This window comes from Prosopis cineraria, unplaced genomic scaffold (genome assembly GCF_029017545.1).
Source record: "Prosopis cineraria cultivar Desert tree isolate PC_DT_omini unplaced genomic scaffold, ASM2901754v1 PC1834, whole genome shotgun sequence".
In the NCBI taxonomy this organism is placed as follows: domain Eukaryota; kingdom Viridiplantae; phylum Streptophyta; class Magnoliopsida; order Fabales; family Fabaceae; genus Prosopis; species Prosopis cineraria.
This window is the reverse complement of record NW_026557159.1, coordinates 10,290-27,315: the sequence shown is the minus strand read 5'-3', so window position 1 is coordinate 27,315 and position 17,026 is coordinate 10,290. Positions and strand designations below refer to the sequence as shown.

Sequence of the window (17,026 nt, the reverse complement as noted above, 5' to 3'; positions counted from 1 at the left end):
ACCATAGTCTGACATGTTCGTCAAGTAGATAGATAATGTCCCAAACTAAATAGTACTAGAAAAAGGACTATCCCAAAAAATTTGATTCAAAGTCTTAAAACATTCACAACCGAAGGCACAAGGAATATTTGCACTAAATGTTTTTGAAGAATGTCACCTGTAAGAATTGCCTTATAGATTAACTTCTAGATAAACAATGGAGTTTTGTATATTATTAGGTTTTCAAAGAAAACTTCAAATCTCTTCATTAATAAGAGAACTAGCCTTAATATCTTGAAAAAGTTAAGAATAGCCCAAATGAATAGAATACATACCTTCTCCCGCATGATCTCATTAGAGTTTTTAGAAAAAGAAACTTAAGTCTTTAGATTTGGCAGAATTAACATTATACAAAGATTTTAAACACTATATGATGTTGTTGAGCAATTAAGGCAGACATTTATCGATATAAATTATGTGAGACAGAGATCAATTTCTCATCAGCACCTATCAATAAAGGGTTTTTTTTTTTAAATGAGATATGCAAGCTTAGAAATCCCTTTCCAAAACCAAGAAGCAATATGATGAAGTTTAATGGAGTAACCGTCCGTTTGATCAAGATACTAGTAAATGCTATGCTATTTATTTTATTATTTATGCTTTTTTTTTTTTGGCCAAAGGTGGATATTTATTTATGCTTCCGTGAAAGGAGAGTCCATAGGCGCATGGCTGTCTGCAATCCACACTACGAGATGGAGCGCGTGGGAGACCAAGTCTTCTATTGTTTATTGAAGTTTCCTAAAAAAATTATACGTTGACTTTAGAATCCAAACCCCCCGGGCCCCCGCCCCAAATAATTACTAACGGCAATTTTTTAATAGATAAATGATTTAAATGAATAAATTATTTTAAAATTTTAGATAAGGATTATTATAGATAATAAGCTTATTTATTATATAAATTATTTTTTACTTTTAAAAATAATTTAATATAATAATTTTTATTAATAAAAGTTAACTTTAATTGTTAATTAAATAAAAAATAACATAAAAAGATTTTAAAAATGATTAAAAATTATCAAAAAATTATAATAAATAATTCAAAAGTGACAGAAAAAGGTCAAAGAAATTACAAACTAAGACCAAAATTTTTTTTCATAATTTTCTGTGACTTTTGGGTTCTTTTTTTTGTAATTAACTAACAATTAAAATTAAATTTTATTAATAATAGAGCTCAAATTATATTGTTTTCATAAGTTGAGGAAATAATTTACACAATAAATGAGTTCAAGATCTACGGTAGTAATGTACTCATTTATTCTTTTTTTAATTATATTTGACTCTATCGAAGATTTATTATTAATAAAAAATTTTATTTTTATACATTAGAATACTCCCTCTGATTTTATTTATAAATTATTTTTACCAACCTTATTAATACGAATATAATAAAAGTATAAAAAATAAAGGTAAGTAAAAATTCAAACATAACCCTCAAGTAAAAAGTAAAAAGTAAGTTAATTATATAATATTATTTTTTTTGTCTTTCTTTTTCTTACTTTTTAAGGATAATTTAAAAATTTTAATTTAAAATAAAATAATCTCATTAATAAATGATTTATAAAATAAATCAAATTATATTTTTACAAAGTGACTTGTATATTGAATTGAGAGAGTAGTTTTTTTATTGGGACAAATATATATTAAAATAGTTTAAATCCTTACATTTATTGGAACCACCGCTCGCTTACTCATTCTCACCATTTGAGTCATCCTTGTTAATTATTTTAAAAAATTCAAATGTTCATATAACATTATAAATTTGGAAAAAATATAACATTATAATTTTAGATTACTTCATACAAAGTAATTACAATTAATTAATTTTATATCGAAAAAGTAAAAATTAGATATAAGGGTTATCTTATTTTAATGAAAAAAGGCATGGCAGAAAAAGTCAAGTATGGGTTTCCAAAAATGTATTCAGTATAATTAAAGTCAACAAAAAAGCTAGCTTAAAGGACAATTGATTTTAGAAAATGAATGTGACCAATGAACAATGTTACTATTAAAAATTGAAACCAAACTCTACCTCACTAAAATTACTCCTCATACTTTATTCAACAATATTTTATTATAATATTAAAAATAAAAAATAATAAGGATTGTTGGAGAAAATTTATATCAATTAATAAATTGTTATTTTCAAAATTCAAATAGGAAACAAATTTGATTGAACTATTATTAATTTAGAATAATTTTTATTAACACTCAAATGAATATTTATTAATAAAAAATTAATTTAAATTAATAAATATTCATTTAAATTTTTTATTAGTATAAATTTTTTTCAACAATTTTTAATTGATATTTTTTCTATTAAAAATTAAATTAACTTACTTAATTGAACTAATAAATATTTTAATTAATTTAATAAAATATTTTATTCATAAGTTATGATTGATTTTATTATAGTTTGATTGTAATTTTAACAACTAACTTTTGAATTAATATCTTAGTCATGTCACAATCAATTAAGTTTTTAATATCTTATATTACCCCCTGGTTGTTGGCGCCTTGGCGGTGGTGTTGGTGCAGATTTTTCTAATTTGACTCAATTATTATGTAGCACTCACAGGAACCGGCGCGTGCATCGTTAATGTGGGCTCTGTCGCGGTCCCACAAGGCCACTAGTGGAGTGCCTCTCCGTCTTGGTCATCACGAGCTCGCGACCAGGTTTTAACTTGTATAAAAAGACCTTTGACCACAGAGATTCAGCGCACAAAATAAGATAAATCCATTGAACTCTTTAGGTGCGGCGAGATTAATAGCGAGGGACCCATCTCAACGAGGCCACTCGAGCGCCCTCTCACGCTGTTCCTCTCCCTCCTTCCACCACCTTCTTTTACTTTCTGACCTGAGCTCAGACGCTTCAAGAAGCTTTATCTTTTGGAACTTAAAAGGCAAAGAAGCTGGAAAGCAAGAGCTCCTTATATTGTAAAGTTCTGAATGGATTTGCTATTGTCGCTGTCCTCAGGTACACATTGCCCTCCCTCCTCTCTTTCTCTCCCTCTCTAAACTTTTCAGTTTCTGTCACTGAAATTTGGACATTTGTTCAAAAGGGTATTTTCCGAAGTGCTTTCAGCTGAAGATTTTGACTTTTGAGTGATTTATTTCAGATTTATTCTTTTGATAATAAGTTGTCTGACTCGTCTATTTTCCACACATGACCAATGCGAATGAGTTTTCCATCCTCCAAGCCTTAACAATTTTATATATCGTTTTTTTTTTTTGGTTGGACTGGAATTTAATTCAGCGTTTTAATTTTTTGTTTGGAAGTCATACTTTGAAACGATAATTTGATTTCGTTTAATTTCAATCGGTTTTGCTCAATACTGTTCTCTGCATGTAATAAAGAGATTCAACGGTGAAAACATTCAACGTTTGATTGCGGCTGATTGGTGGCTATGACTGAGTCTACATGAAAGGCACTCTCCTGAATCCTCTTTGAATTCAGCCTTAAGATTTTCTCTGCTTCAAAAGCAGTTAAAGCTTACAACAAGTTGCAAGGACATAATTGGAATGTGAGGCTTTGGCGCAAGCATATAGGATCTGAAGTTTAAGTGGTGCCAATTATTTTGTCAGCTGAAATGGATCGAAATGGGGGAGAGAGTTGGAGGGAAGTGATGAAGAAGATGCTTCCTCCTGGAGCTTCTCTGCCTGATGAAGCTTCTGATCTTGACTACTCCATAGCCATAGAATATCAGGGTCCACCAGTTTCATTTGAAGTGCCAACAGTTGATCCTCTTGATATGAATTCTCGAGGAGTTCCACTTTCTGGATCACAATCTATTTCTCGTGTGAGGCCTCAGGTGATTGAGCCAATTCCTCTGCCAGTGTCTCGTATTGCCGGTGTTACAGGTTCTCCTAATCAAAGTCCTAGGATGTCAGGAAGTTCAGAATCTGCGGTGTCTGTCTTGCAAAATCCTGACTTTTCTTCAGCGTCAGCCTCACCTGGTTCAGCTCATAATCCTCCTAGGCAAGTGATAAACGAATCAAAGAGGGCGCATGTTGTCACTTTTAATACTGTTGATAGATCTCAAAGGAAGGAAGCTGAAGTTATGGAGCCAGTTTATCCAGAATATGTGTGGGTTTCAAAGGAAAGGAAGAAAAAGAAATTCAGAGTTTGTTATAGATGTGGAAAAGGGAAGTGGGAAACTAAGGAATCTTGCCTAGTTTGTGATGCCAAGTATTGTAGCATTTGTGTTCTCAGGGCCATGGGATCAATGCCAGAAGGACGCAAATGTGTAACTTGCATTGGTCAGCCTATTGATGAATCAAAGCGTATGAAATTAGGTAAACATTCAAGAGTATTATCTCGACTTCTTGTTCCTCTAGAAGTTAAGCAAATTATGAGAGCAGAGAAAGAATGCTCTGCCAATCAGCTTAGGCCAGAGCAGCTGATGGTTAATGGATTCCCACTGAAGCCCGAGGAGATGGCAGAATTACTTGGGTGTCCCTTACCTCCACGGAAGCTGAAGCCTGGTAGATATTGGTATGACAAAGAATCTGGTCTCTGGGGAAAGGTGATGATGGGTCAATATGGTTCAACAATATTATTCCATTTGTTATCGAAGAACAGTGGTTTTAATGCATTCTTATATTTAATTAACAGGAAGGGGAAAAACCTGACAAGATAATAAGTTCAAACTTGAACTTCACCGGGAAACTTAGCGCTGATGCTAGTAATGGAAACACACAAGTTTACATCAATGGTCGAGAGATTACAAAGCTTGAATTGAGGATACTGAAGGTAAGCAGGTCCCTTTCTTTAAATTTATTTGTGTTTACTATATCAGCTGTAACTAGTTGGATTATGCAGTCCAACTTATGGTACACTTATTAGGAGTTGAGGTGAAAGGGGTGAAAATTAACATGTTCAAACACTCTGAACTTTCACCCGCTTTCCCTTCATTTGCACCTTTACCAAGTGAGTCCTTGGGGGAAAACGTCCAAATAGCCCAATATGCAAACTTCAGGCTGAAGCTGTTTTCTACAGCCCAAAGACATCTCTAATTTTGGATGATCCTTAGAATTTTTCATGAACTTCTCCAATCAGTGATTGACTGCTGGATGATAGGCAGTATTGATGAAAAGCCTGCTTAATTGGATTTAGTCATGTAATCATAAGAATAACATTGTTTTTTGAACTTTCAGCTGGCAAATGTACAGTGTCCACGTGATACCCACTTTTGGGTTTATGATGATGGTCGTTATGAGGAAGAAGGTCAGAATAATATCAGAGGAAACATTTGGGAGAAGGTATTTACTTCAATCTCGTGCCAGGGACTTCGAAATCTTGAGGTTCTGGAACACTAATGAATTATCATTTTGGCCTTTTCCTACACAGGCTTCAACAAGATTTGTTTGTACCCTGCTCTCTTTACCCTTTCCCCATGGAAAGCCTCATGAACCAAGAGATGAGATCAATAATTATTCTACAGTTCCAAAACATCTAGAACAGAAAAAAGTTCCAAAGCTTCTTCTTCTTGGACTTCAAGGATCAGGAACTAGCACTATCTTTAAGCAGGTATGGCTTAGAAATGTTTCAGATGGCTGGTACTGAGGTCACCAATTATGTAAGCACTTGATATGTTTCACTGAATCTGAAGAGTAACTGATGCAGACGAATGAGAGCATAGTTTATTTTATCCTTTCCTTAGTTTCTTTCAAAATTGGGAGGTTTGAGGGTTGGAGTTGACATCCAACTGACTAGAAATCATGGCCACTTATAAAACCGCACTTCATTTATACCAATGATATTAAATTGATCTCCCTATCTGGTCTTAATTTAGGCAAATGGTAGAGCAATGCATTTTTAGGGGTTTGGAAAAGCATGATGAACATGAGAACAGCATGAAATAGTGGAAGAAACTAAACAGTCCTTTTTTTCCCTTGAAAAAAGAAATTTGCTTTTCAGATATCTTTTTTTCTTTCCTCTATGACACTCAATTTTTGAGTTCCTGAGCAGGCCAAATTCTTGTATGGGAGCAGATTTACTGAAGAAGAGCTACAGGATGTCAAACTGATGATCCAGAGTAATATGTACAAATATCTTAGCATTTTGCTTGATGGAAGAGAGCGCTTTGAGGAGGAGGCTCTTTCTGAAATGAATGCACAAAATTCTTTTGGTCAAACTGTGAGACAAGGTAATTTTTAATGCAGTAGCATCTTTTTGGTCGAGTTCCCACTTCACTGGTTCATTGTCTAGCTAACATGAAGCCTTGCATAAAGAGATGTTACAGACTTGTGGCACTTAGCTTACCATCATGTACATACTCTTCCTTAGTTATTGCATTAGTTAATGTCTGTGTTTCTCTAGCTTCTCGACACAGAACATGGAACTACAGGGGAAAGTTGACCAATTGAGTCTGTTATTTATGGCTTGATTCATTAGATTATCATTTATTGGGAAAATTTAAACAGGGAGCTGGTCATGGAGATATTATTTGGTCCTTGTAGGGGTAAGGCAAGGGGGTTTCAAATTCTCTTAGAGTGAAAACGAAGCATTTATTGTTATTTATATTTGCAATTGCAGTATTTCACTTAGTTTTCAAAATACAAATTAACTCAACAATTTTGTCCAAGACATGACTGCTCTGGTACAAATTTCATGTGCAATGTAGAGATTTTAGCTGGTGGTTTTTCTGAGTATTAGTCTGGCGCTTGCAAATTGTGTTGATATAAATAAAGACCATGATCAAGATTTGTGGTAATTTAGTGCTGATGGCATCAAACTGCTTCCTGAATACTATCTGATTGCAATCTTTTTCAGTTGGGAACAGTGAATCAAATGAAACTAGTCTATGCATCTATTCCCTCAACTCAAGGCTGAAGCATTTCTCTGATTGGCTCCTGGATATTATAGCTACCGGGGATTTAGATGCATTCTTCCCAGCAGCCACACGTGAGTATGCACCATTAGTTGAAGAAGTGTGGAAGGATCCAGCAATACAAGAAACCTATAAAAGAAAAGATGAGCTTCATTTTCTTCCAGATGTGTCAGAGTATTTCTTAAGCCGGGTAATTGCTCATCCCTGGAACTATCTCATTTGATTTTGTTATATATTAATTTGTTAGGTTTCTGGTAACCAAAAATTTCCATGAGCCATCAGTTTTTATTCTTGCCCATTTTTAATAATTTTTTAAGTTGTTCTGAGCCAACTTGTTGACTTTTTTTGTGTGTTCAATATTCACAATTTTTTTTTCCAGCAAGATAACTAAGTTGTGCAGTTTGGTGAAAATATTTCATTGGTTTTAGCTTAGCATTGCATGTATATCTCAATGTGATAGACCTGCTATTATGTTAGATTTGCTGGATTAGTGGAAAATGGAAGAGAGAACATTTATGTGTATAATTAGGTTGTGCATGGCAGGAGGAAAATGACATGTAGAATATTGATTAGATCACTTGTTATAGAAATTGTTGGTATCTAGATTTATAAATTATATCAGATATATAATGACAATGTGGGATGTATCACTTGTGTACAGTCTATCCAAAGAGTTGATTGTTGGTGGAGCACAACCGTTTAATGTGATTTATGTAACCAACCCCACTTATAATTAGTGGGATAAGGCTTGTTGTTATTGTTGATTAGATCACTTGCTCTTTGTTCTTTCAGGCCATTGAGATATCTAGCAATGAATACGAACCTTCTGAAAGAGACATCATTTATGCAGAAGGGGTTACTCAAGGTAATGGTTTAGCTTGCATAGAATTCTCACTTGATGACCGTAGCCCAATGTCTGAAGTTTACACGGAAAATATGGAAACTCAGCCACCGCCTCCAGCCAAGTAAGTTGTATTGGTGTTTTTTTTTTATATTTTTGATAACCTCATTCTAGTGTGGGATAACCTCTTTTGCCTTTCCACTCTTTTTGTGAGAGCATCAAGGGGAAAAAAAATAGATGATTCAAGAGTCATTCAGTGCAAGGAATGTTAAAAGACTGATACTTGCATCTAAAATTTTGGGCAACTTCTTTGTCTTTAGGTACCAATTAATAAGAGTAAATACCAAGGGAATGAATGAAGGATGTAAGTGGGTTGAAATGTTTGAAGATGTTCGAGCCGTGGTTTTCTGTGTTGCCCTGAGTGACTATGATCAGCTGTGGCTTGCCCCAGACAGTAATGGCAGTGGAAGCCTTCTGCAAAACAAGATGTTACAGAGCAAAGAGCTATTTGAGACAATGGTCAGACACCCTTGCTTCAAAGACTGCCCTTTTGTATTGATTCTGAACAAGTATGATATTTTTGAGGAAAAGGTAAATAGGGTTCCTCTATCTGCCTGTGAATGGTTCAATGACTATAGTCCTGTGAGTGCTCATCACACTAGCCAGTCTCTGGCACATCAGGCTTACTTCTATATTGCCATGAAATTCAAAGACCTTTATGCTTCCCTCACTGGCCGAAAGCTTTTCGTGTGGCAAGGCCGGGCAAGGGACCGTGTGACAGTCGATGAGGCTTTCAAGTACATTAGAGAGGTCCTAAAATGGGATGAGGAAAAAGAGGAGAATTACTATGGTCCACCTGAAGATTCATTTTACAGTACCACAGACATAAGCTCCTCTCCTTATATCAGACCAGAGTGATGTTCATGAGATGTATTATTTGCCATTGTTAAGGTAAAAGGAGCAAATGTAGCATGATGCCGGCTAGCTTGTATTTCTCTTCTCTGTATTCTTTTATCTCTTTTTGAAATGAAAGGTGTTTATGATCTTGGAAGATGTCTTTGAATGACCTTTTTACTGTTCAGCGTGAGGAGGCTCAGTAAATGGCTCTCATTCTTTTAGAAACTATAGAAAGGATGAAAGCTTTAATAAAGGTGTCACGCTGAATGGAGTAAAGCAAAATCAGAATCATAAAGTTAAAGCTTTTAACTGCAGTAATTATTTCATTTTTTGCAAGAGAACCTTTAATCCGCAGCTTAGTTTTTATATTAGCATATGAATTTTTAATCATTAAGAAAACATTATTGAAATTTTAAACTCAAATGAAATTATTAACCTTTAGTTAATATTTAAAACAAGCTTATTTGAAAATCAAATAATTGGACTGATACAACTGATGCAAAGTCTCAATATTGCCCTATTAGTGTCTTGCTATTAATTTTGACTATAATTATATATGGTTCTTGTGCCTTGTATGAAACAAATTGGTAAATAAATTATGTTGTTTTTGTATCTTATCTTGATGGGATTTTTTTTTTTTTTTAAAGGAACGGGGTCAAGTGTTAATTGCCTCTCGGACATCATAGCTTGCTGGATCCGCCCGAAAAAGCATGTAATCTCTGATTTCCCTTTTGTTATGAGGGGAAAGAGGAATAAGAATTATGTTTTAAAATTCATATATTAATTTGGGAAAAATTGGTGTGTCCTTATAATATACGACATTTTTTATTTGGTCCTTATACTTTATTATTTACAAAAATGGTACCCATAATTTACCTTAATTTTTAATTCGGACTTTATCTCTCTTTATAAAAGATATTCTCATGTTTTTAAATAATTTGGAGTAAAACCTTGTGCTGTTTATATATTAAATTTTATAATCTTATGTGTATACATGGCATGAACAAATTTGGATTCAGTAAGTGGTTTAGATACACTCACATTTTAGTCATTGCTGTTAAATTTTATCAATATTTAAAAATTATTAAAATATATATTTTTTTCAAAAATTTAAAACAATCATTGCAATCAAAACACTCCTTACTCATATAAATATTGTCCCCTTTACAAATTTAAGATTAGATATTTTTGGAGTATTATATAACAAAATCTAACAATCATTCGATTAAATCAAAACGTTGTTGTCATGTTACATAAAATATTTATTGAGTCACTCACCAGACCCAAATTCAACATAAACATGGTAAAATTTACAATCAAGCCCTCATTTCTATGTACACGGGTGACAATTTTAAATGACTGAGTGGGAAAACAGAAATGAAGAACTGAATCAGCGAAGGTTTCGCGGTGTAGTTAGTCATCACGTCAGTCTACCACAATGAAGGTCTATAGTTGGAATCTAGATGATGCCATTTCTTCACTTCTTTAGTGTTTTTTCATCACTCAAATCTTTGCAAGTTTGTTCTAATATGAATAAGAAACACTAGTATGCAGATTTTCAGTCTAGTTACACCAAGTAATTTTTAACACCAAGTTTTTATCAGCTGTCTGTTAATGTTTGTGTTTGGATAACATTGTAACTTAGGTTGGGATGGCTCCAACTTAAGTTAGGATGATAAAAGCCATTAAAATTTTGTTTGGATTAAAAAAAAAGTGAACGAGCGTTGGAAGAGAAACGGGCATTTTCAACAAAGCTGCTAGATGGAGCTTTCTGCCGAGCGTTGGTGAACGTTGGAAGTATTTTAATGTTTTATTAGTCTTCTCTCTCTACCCTCTTCATCAGTGACAGACTTTGCTCTGCCTTAGCCTTCATGAGTCTTCACGAGTCAGCTCTAAATGAAAATTGTGTTCACCATCGTTGTAGCCTTCTGATCTTTCGTCGGCTATGTTGCTCGCTACAATGTTTGAATTTGCAGGCTGTCGTCCCTTCTTTCTTCTTGCTTATGCTCGCCTACCACATTCCTCGCTTCATACCAGGCTCACATTGCTGCACTTTCGGCAACCTTCCTTCACATACTGACGCATCGTTGCCGCCACCAAATCTTCCACCATAGATTCCGGTGTCATCGCGGCCTGCATGGGCTCGAGGCTCCCTTGCATCGTCACTTTAAGCAGCAATTTTGGCGGTACTCGCGAAAGATCATCAAGCAACGTCACGGTAAGAGACTTCCATATGAGAAAATGTCCGGCACGATCCTAGGCCGATGGATTTGGGACGACGAGGTTGACGTCGTATTCACACCCTATAAGGATGACAACTTCTGGCCGTTCTGATGAGGCATGGTATGTGGAGGCAACGAAAAAAAAATACTTTATAATTTATAATATTTAATCCTTTTAATTGAATATTTTATAATTTATAAATTTATAACTTTTTATATTTAAATATTTTTTAAAGTCTACCTTTTCAAAAATTAATATTTTTTATTTATCATTTTATTTTATATTTTTAATCTATTTTTTAAAATTTATAATTTTAAATTTAATATTTTTTAAAAAATATTAACTTAGTCACAATATATATATTTATAAACTCATCTCTATTTTAATTATTATATATCTTAACTAACTTTTAAATCAAATCATCCAAACAAAATTTAATTTGTCCAACTGACTTTTAAAAAATAAGTATCCAAACATAAATTACGTTACATTCACTGACTTTTCTTCTAATTTCAATTTACTAACTTCAATTGAATCCTAACTTCAGTTATAAATTTTTTAATCCAAACACACACGTTGTATCACATCCTCTGCTTAGTTAGGCAAGGAGGTCAAGATAAGCACAAACTTGTGTAGCAACTTATCCATAATTTTTAAATAAAATGTAAATTGGTTTAGAAAACTAACCCATTGTATCATACACAACATCGAACTTTCCACAGATACCTTTAAAATTGGACTCTGTATAATATTGCAATTGGCAAGTAAGTCCTTGACTGCTTCCACAGTTCTACTTTTCAAGTGCTGCAAGTTGTCCTATCCTATCTTCGATGCACCAATAACAAGTTTGGCAAGCTGCCACAAACACAGATTGTATTAGACGCCAAATCATCACTTCACCCCATAATTTTCTATTTATCCAGAGATTTAGCACACTGGATGATGGAGGAATTCAAAATTCAAAATCTCTAATTTTGATATGGTCCCTGGGCAATTGAACTATCATGAACAATCGTATTAAAAAATAAATAAATAAATAAACAGAAGACCTAGTTAAAAATAAAGATGACTGTATAGATCAAAGATTGATTTGAGCTTATCATATCTAGCCAAAGATGTTTGCGGATAATTTAATTATCTTCGCTGAAGCTAACTTGAACCAAGCACAAGTGATTAACAAGTGCCAGGAGACATTCTGTGAAGCGTGAGGACGAGTTTTTTTTCTCCTAAAATATGAATCATAATGTGAGGGCCCAATCAAGCAGGCTTCATGTGGATAGATGACGTTGGGAGATATCTGATGTATTATTTGTTGGCTGCTCTTAAGAAGAAGAAATGAAGGAATGTTCCTTAACTCAAATGAAAGTAGCTCAACTTTGCTTTGATGAAGCTCGAGTAATTCTAAGTTGTCTGGGTCTCACCGAGAGTAAAATACAAGCCATGTGCCCTCGAAAATAAAGTGATCAGCTCGATACACTGCCCCTGAATCAGGATGGGAACAAAGCCAATAGGAATCACATCGACAAAGGTGTCGTGGTGTAGTTGGTTATCACGTCAGTCTAACACACTGAAGGTCTCCAGTTCAAGTCTGGGCGACGCCATTCCTTCATATTTTTTTGTCTCAAAACTAATTTTTCTGAATTTTAATTCGAGTGCTGCTTCCACAATGCAGTAAGTTTTCTTCACTTTTTCCGTCATGCGTGGGGCCCAGGTAATTGTCTTCCACGTGGCTGTCGTTATTTTATTTTACTCTCCCCTCCCCAACTCGCCGCTCCTCCATTTCCGACCTCGAATTCTTCCACGTCACCCACCACCCTCAACGTCCAGAACTCGACTTCAGAGTTGCTCACCCTCTTCGATCTTCGTCTCTGTTACCAATGCTGCAATGGCGGTGACAATGAAGCAGGTGGACGGGGTGAGCAACAGTAATAACTATACTGTAACAATAACAATGTGTGTGTGTGTGTGTCCCAGCTTTACCTCCTCTTTTCTTCCTCCCTGCCGTACGCCATGAAATGTGGTGTGTGTGTGTGTGTGTGTGTGTGGATCAATGGGGATGGACTGCTCTCTTCTATTTCTGCTGCTGCACTTTTGAACAAGGAACGGGTTTGGGTGGATGGTTGACTAAATGTTGAAGGAAATGTATTTCATTTTTTTTTTTTGGGGTTGCATCTCTATTATTAGTTGAAACTATTGTCTAATTTTTCCTTCGCTTAATCTGAATCATGTTAATAAATTAGGGGTTTTTAGCTGATTGATGAAACTGAGGATGAGTTAAGCCTTAAAGCTTTGTTGAGATATGGAAGTAGCTTGGATAGCGATTTTTCCATCTCATTCTTTTTTTTTTTTTTTTCCTCCTTTGGTTTTGCTCTTAAGTTCAAGTGGCACCTTTTATTCAATTCAGCGGCTGCGCTCGCAACTGAAAATCAGGCAAAAGCCATTTTCTTTGAGAGCACCGGTACCTCAAATTATTTCATGTAATATTTTTGTCTTTCAATTAATTACTTCGAAGCATCTATTACCTGACGTTAAGTATACACAAATTTCCACTAGAGATTATCCAGTGGGCCTCATTTTCTGTGACAGGTGGAAGAGAGAAAACAAGAACAGCTATTTCAAACCATAGCGCTAAGACTGTGAAGTGGTTCGACAGTGAAGCAGGAGCCCTTCCAATGTATTGGAACCTCATGCTTTAGAAATGAACCACGTTTTCCTAATAGCCCGTTTGGTTCGTTTCCCTGCATCAAGATTACAAGTAATCCTGATACATTCCCTCCATCTGTGGTATTTGGTTGGACAATGCTAAGTAATGAGGATTACATGATGACTTTAGGATTACCTCATATATTGTAATCAGGATTACGTCAATGGACTTACACAATGGGGATTTCATTGTTGTAAATGACACTTGTACCCTTGCTTCATCTTCATCTTTATCTTCATCAAAGTCGAATTCCACCTCCCTTCTACAGTGTCCACCGTCGTTGATGGAGCTATGGTTCCCTTTATTGTTGGTACTAGATCTGCACCAAACCCCCAACCCTGAACCTAGATCTGTGTCCTCCCCTTTATCTTCGACACTAGATTTGCACCAAATCCCCAATGCTGAACTAGATCTGTGTCCCGCCTCCACCCGCGATGAAACTTGTGATGATTAACTATGACGCAAGTGAGGGCAATGGCTACCTATTTGAATTGGTTATTTTCACTCTCGAAAGAAAAAAGGTTGAAAGAGCTTTCGTTTTTTATCCATTAAGAAGAGGAGTGAAGTGAAAGAAATGGGTGGAGAGCGAGAAGAGAAATGAATGGATGTCGGCAGGGAGGAAGAAGCAGGTGAGAGAGGGGAAGGCAATAAGGTTAATTTAGTCTTTTTCAATCTCTATTCATGTTAAATTAAATGTAAAAAATAAATTTATTTTTACTAAACTCATGTAAATATAATTTCATTCAATTCCATTCCTTACCTTTACATTCTATTACATTACAACCAATTCAATGAACCAAACAGGTGCTAACACTAACAAGTTCCATATTCATGCCCTTGTACTAGCACTCCAATGGCTCATTTCTCATGTTAATGAGTATGCATATCTTGAGCTATTTAAATTTTGTAAAAAGTTAGATAATAAAACGTCTTCTTACTATATTAAATACTTCTTTTGATCCTGTTTATAAGACACATTTTAAAAGGTTTATTTGATTCTATTTATAAGTTACGGTAGAACTTTTTATTTAATATTTAAAAAGTATTTTTAAAATTATTCTTCATAAGTGAAAAATAGTAACATGGTATTACTTTTTGGATTTGTTATAAATGGGTATATTTAGAATTTTATACACTTTTATTCCTTATATTTTTTTTGTATTGATATTAATAAAGTTAATAGACATGATTTATAAAGAAGACAGGAAGAGTATATGCTATTCAATTTCTAATTTAATCAAATACTTTTGTTTTGAGAGGTACACATGCCGCCTAATTATACAATCCATATTACAACCAATTCAATGAACCAAACAGGTGCTAACACTAACAAGTTCCATATTCATGCCCTTGTACTAGCACTCCAATGGCTCATTTCTCATGTTAATGAGTATGCATATCTTGAGCTATTTAAATTTTGTAAAAAGTTAGATAATAAAACGTCTTCTTACTATATTAAATACTTCTTTTGATCCTGTTTATAAGACACATTTTAAAAGGTTTATTTGATTCTATTTATAAGTTACGGTAGAACTTTTTATTTAATATTTAAAAAGTATTTTTAAAATTATTCTTCATAAGTGAAAAATAGTAACATGGTATTACTTTTTGGATTTGTTATAAATGGGTATATTTAGAATTTTATACACTTTTATTCCTTATATTTTTTTTGTATTGATATTAATAAAGTTAATAGACATGATTTATAAAGAAGACAGGAAGAGTATATGCTATTCAATTTCTAATTTAATCAAATACTTTTGTTTTGAGAGGTACACATGCCGCCTAATTATACAATCCAACGAACGTAGAAAAAAGTAGATTGCAAATTATTCTAGAATCATATACCCCATCGAGATTTTGATTTATATCAGCCAATCTCAATTACACGGCTGTAAGACTTAACACGTTACGGTCAATCATAGCAATGATAATTATCGTTTGATGAATTTTAAGGAACAAATAGCTATAATAGGATTAGTACAGAATAACCAATGAAAAAGACTTCTATTCAAAACATTGTCACTACATCATAATGAAAAGCTTCAAGGGATTTATGAAATTGTTTTTAGATACGGTCGACAAGAGCACGCACCTATTTTGGTGCAGGATGACTTATCATATATATTAATATAAAGCTTGATTTAAAATATAAGCGTGTCGGTGGTGAAGCAGCAACTCTAGAAAACCATGGCATCGATTATGCCGGAGATGATGTAATCACAATAGAATTGGAAATGAGAAGATGGCTATGTGCATGTGTACTACATGTTAGTGACATGGCAAACAGTAGCATTATTATCGTTGAGAAAAGAACAGACACAGGAGACATTATTTTTGTCCCCATAAACCGAATTAGGCATTCATTATCCATTTTCTTTGCCGCATAGATCTACCGTCAAAAGTCGTTACTTATGCAAGGGAATATCTCTCTGTTCAACTCTATTTTTGAGACATAAAATAGAGAAAGGCAGAGACCAGGTATACACCCAACTGTATCAGACTAAACGATAGGATTCACATATCATTCCCTGAAATTAATTCTTGTCAAAGGAAAATTGAGAAAGAAAGTGATTGATGACATACTCAAAAGTTCAAAAACTACCATAGTCGGCTCCATACTAGAAGAATAGTATGAAGAAAGGGAGAGTTTGATCGGTGGTTCCCATGGTTGTTGCAGCGTCGAGAGCAGCAGTTATGGGCACCTAAATTGATAATGTAGTCTATTATGGCCATGGCTTTCTTACTTCCTCCTGGTCTCATGGCTATCAGCTGCAACTGCTTTTCCTTTCTCAAATTCGCTCTAGTCCAGGACATCAATGGTGGTTGATATTTTCTTTGTGCTTTGAAAATATGAGCAAATAAATTAGAAGATGTGAAAATCGGGCCCACAAGACTTGCTTTAACCATAACATTAGAGTAACCTGTTAGATCTAACATTTGAGGGACTCAGGAAGGGTTCTAGCTATACAAGCGAGTGCACTACATGTCATAATTGGTTAACATTTTGAAAAGAGAGTAATGGCCCTATGATAAAGTGATATTAAAGTAAGACCTAAGTTTGCCCAGCCAGTGAGCTCCTCTGGCAGGTCACCTGTAACAAGGGTGTCACAGATTGGTCGGAGAAGCTATTAGGTCCCATATCGAAGGGAATTAAGATGGGTTCTAATTATATAAGCGAATGCGTTGCACATCTTAATGGGTCAACCTTTTGGGGAGAGAGTAAGACAAACCAACTGCCATGTGGCTAATCTTTTGACCCGCATAGTACTTACGACACTCTTCATTGAAAGATGTATAAAGAATGTGAGAGTTGTATTGTTTTAAAATTCAAAAATTGATTACAAATGAAGAAGAGTAAGGTATTTATTGACCTCCCCTTGATTTTAGAAAATTCCTACATCTTTAATAGATGATGGAAATTAAATCGATCTTACGGCTATCATTGATTTTCTAAATTTTTCTCCTAGATATTTACATGTGCTCTGAA

At 34.3% G+C, this 17,026-nt stretch overlaps 1 protein-coding gene, 1 long non-coding RNA gene and 1 other non-coding gene across 5 annotated transcripts; 2 read left to right on the top strand and 1 right to left on the bottom strand.

Annotated features, from left to right (window-relative positions):
• The first annotated feature begins 2,779 nt into the window (after positions 1-2,779).
• Positions 2,780-9,448, top strand: LOC129300977 (extra-large guanine nucleotide-binding protein 3-like). 2 transcript variants are annotated; one of them, XM_054939569.1, is made up of 10 exons: positions 2,780-3,015; positions 3,396-4,564; positions 4,654-4,791; positions 5,196-5,300; positions 5,389-5,568; positions 6,010-6,187; positions 6,814-7,061; positions 7,664-7,836; positions 8,033-8,663; positions 9,257-9,448. In XM_054939569.1, the coding sequence occupies exons 2-9, from the start codon at positions 3,629-3,631 to the stop codon at positions 8,628-8,630; spliced, it is 2,556 nt and encodes an 851-aa protein (XP_054795544.1). In that variant the 5' UTR covers positions 2,780-3,015; positions 3,396-3,628; the 3' UTR covers positions 8,631-8,663; positions 9,257-9,448. The 2 variants fall into 2 exon arrangements, with proteins under 2 accessions (XP_054795544.1, XP_054795543.1); XM_054939568.1 differs by lacking the exon at positions 9,257-9,448 and having other exon boundaries at positions 8,033-8,765.
• Positions 9,449-11,455: 2,007 nt separating this feature from the next.
• On the bottom strand, positions 11,456-14,158 carry LOC129300979 (uncharacterized). 2 transcript variants are annotated; one of them, XR_008590881.1, is made up of 3 exons: positions 12,813-14,158; positions 12,188-12,712; positions 11,456-11,687 (listed from the first exon to the last, which is right to left on the bottom strand). It is a non-coding gene; the product is annotated as an uncharacterized LOC129300979 (long non-coding RNA). The 2 variants fall into 2 exon arrangements; XR_008590880.1 differs by lacking the exon at positions 11,456-11,687 and having other exon boundaries at positions 11,887-12,712.
• On the top strand, positions 12,360-12,433 carry TRNAV-AAC (transfer RNA valine (anticodon AAC)). The gene has a single exon. It is a non-coding gene; the product is annotated as a tRNA-Val (tRNA).
• Positions 14,159-17,026: the final 2,868 nt, after the last annotated feature.

Excerpts from the sequence above, each read along its gene's own strand:
- LOC129300977 (XM_054939569.1), top strand. The coding sequence starts at position 3,629 with ATGGATCGAAATGGGGGAGAGAGTTGGAGGGAAGTGATGAAGAAGATG. Across the intron at positions 5,301-5,388 it reads GAGGAAACATTTGGGAGAAG|GCTTCAACAAGATTTGTTTG; the intron begins GTATTTACTTCA and ends TTTCCTACACAG. Across the intron at positions 7,062-7,663 it reads CAGAGTATTTCTTAAGCCGG|GCCATTGAGATATCTAGCAA; the intron begins GTAATTGCTCAT and ends TTGTTCTTTCAG.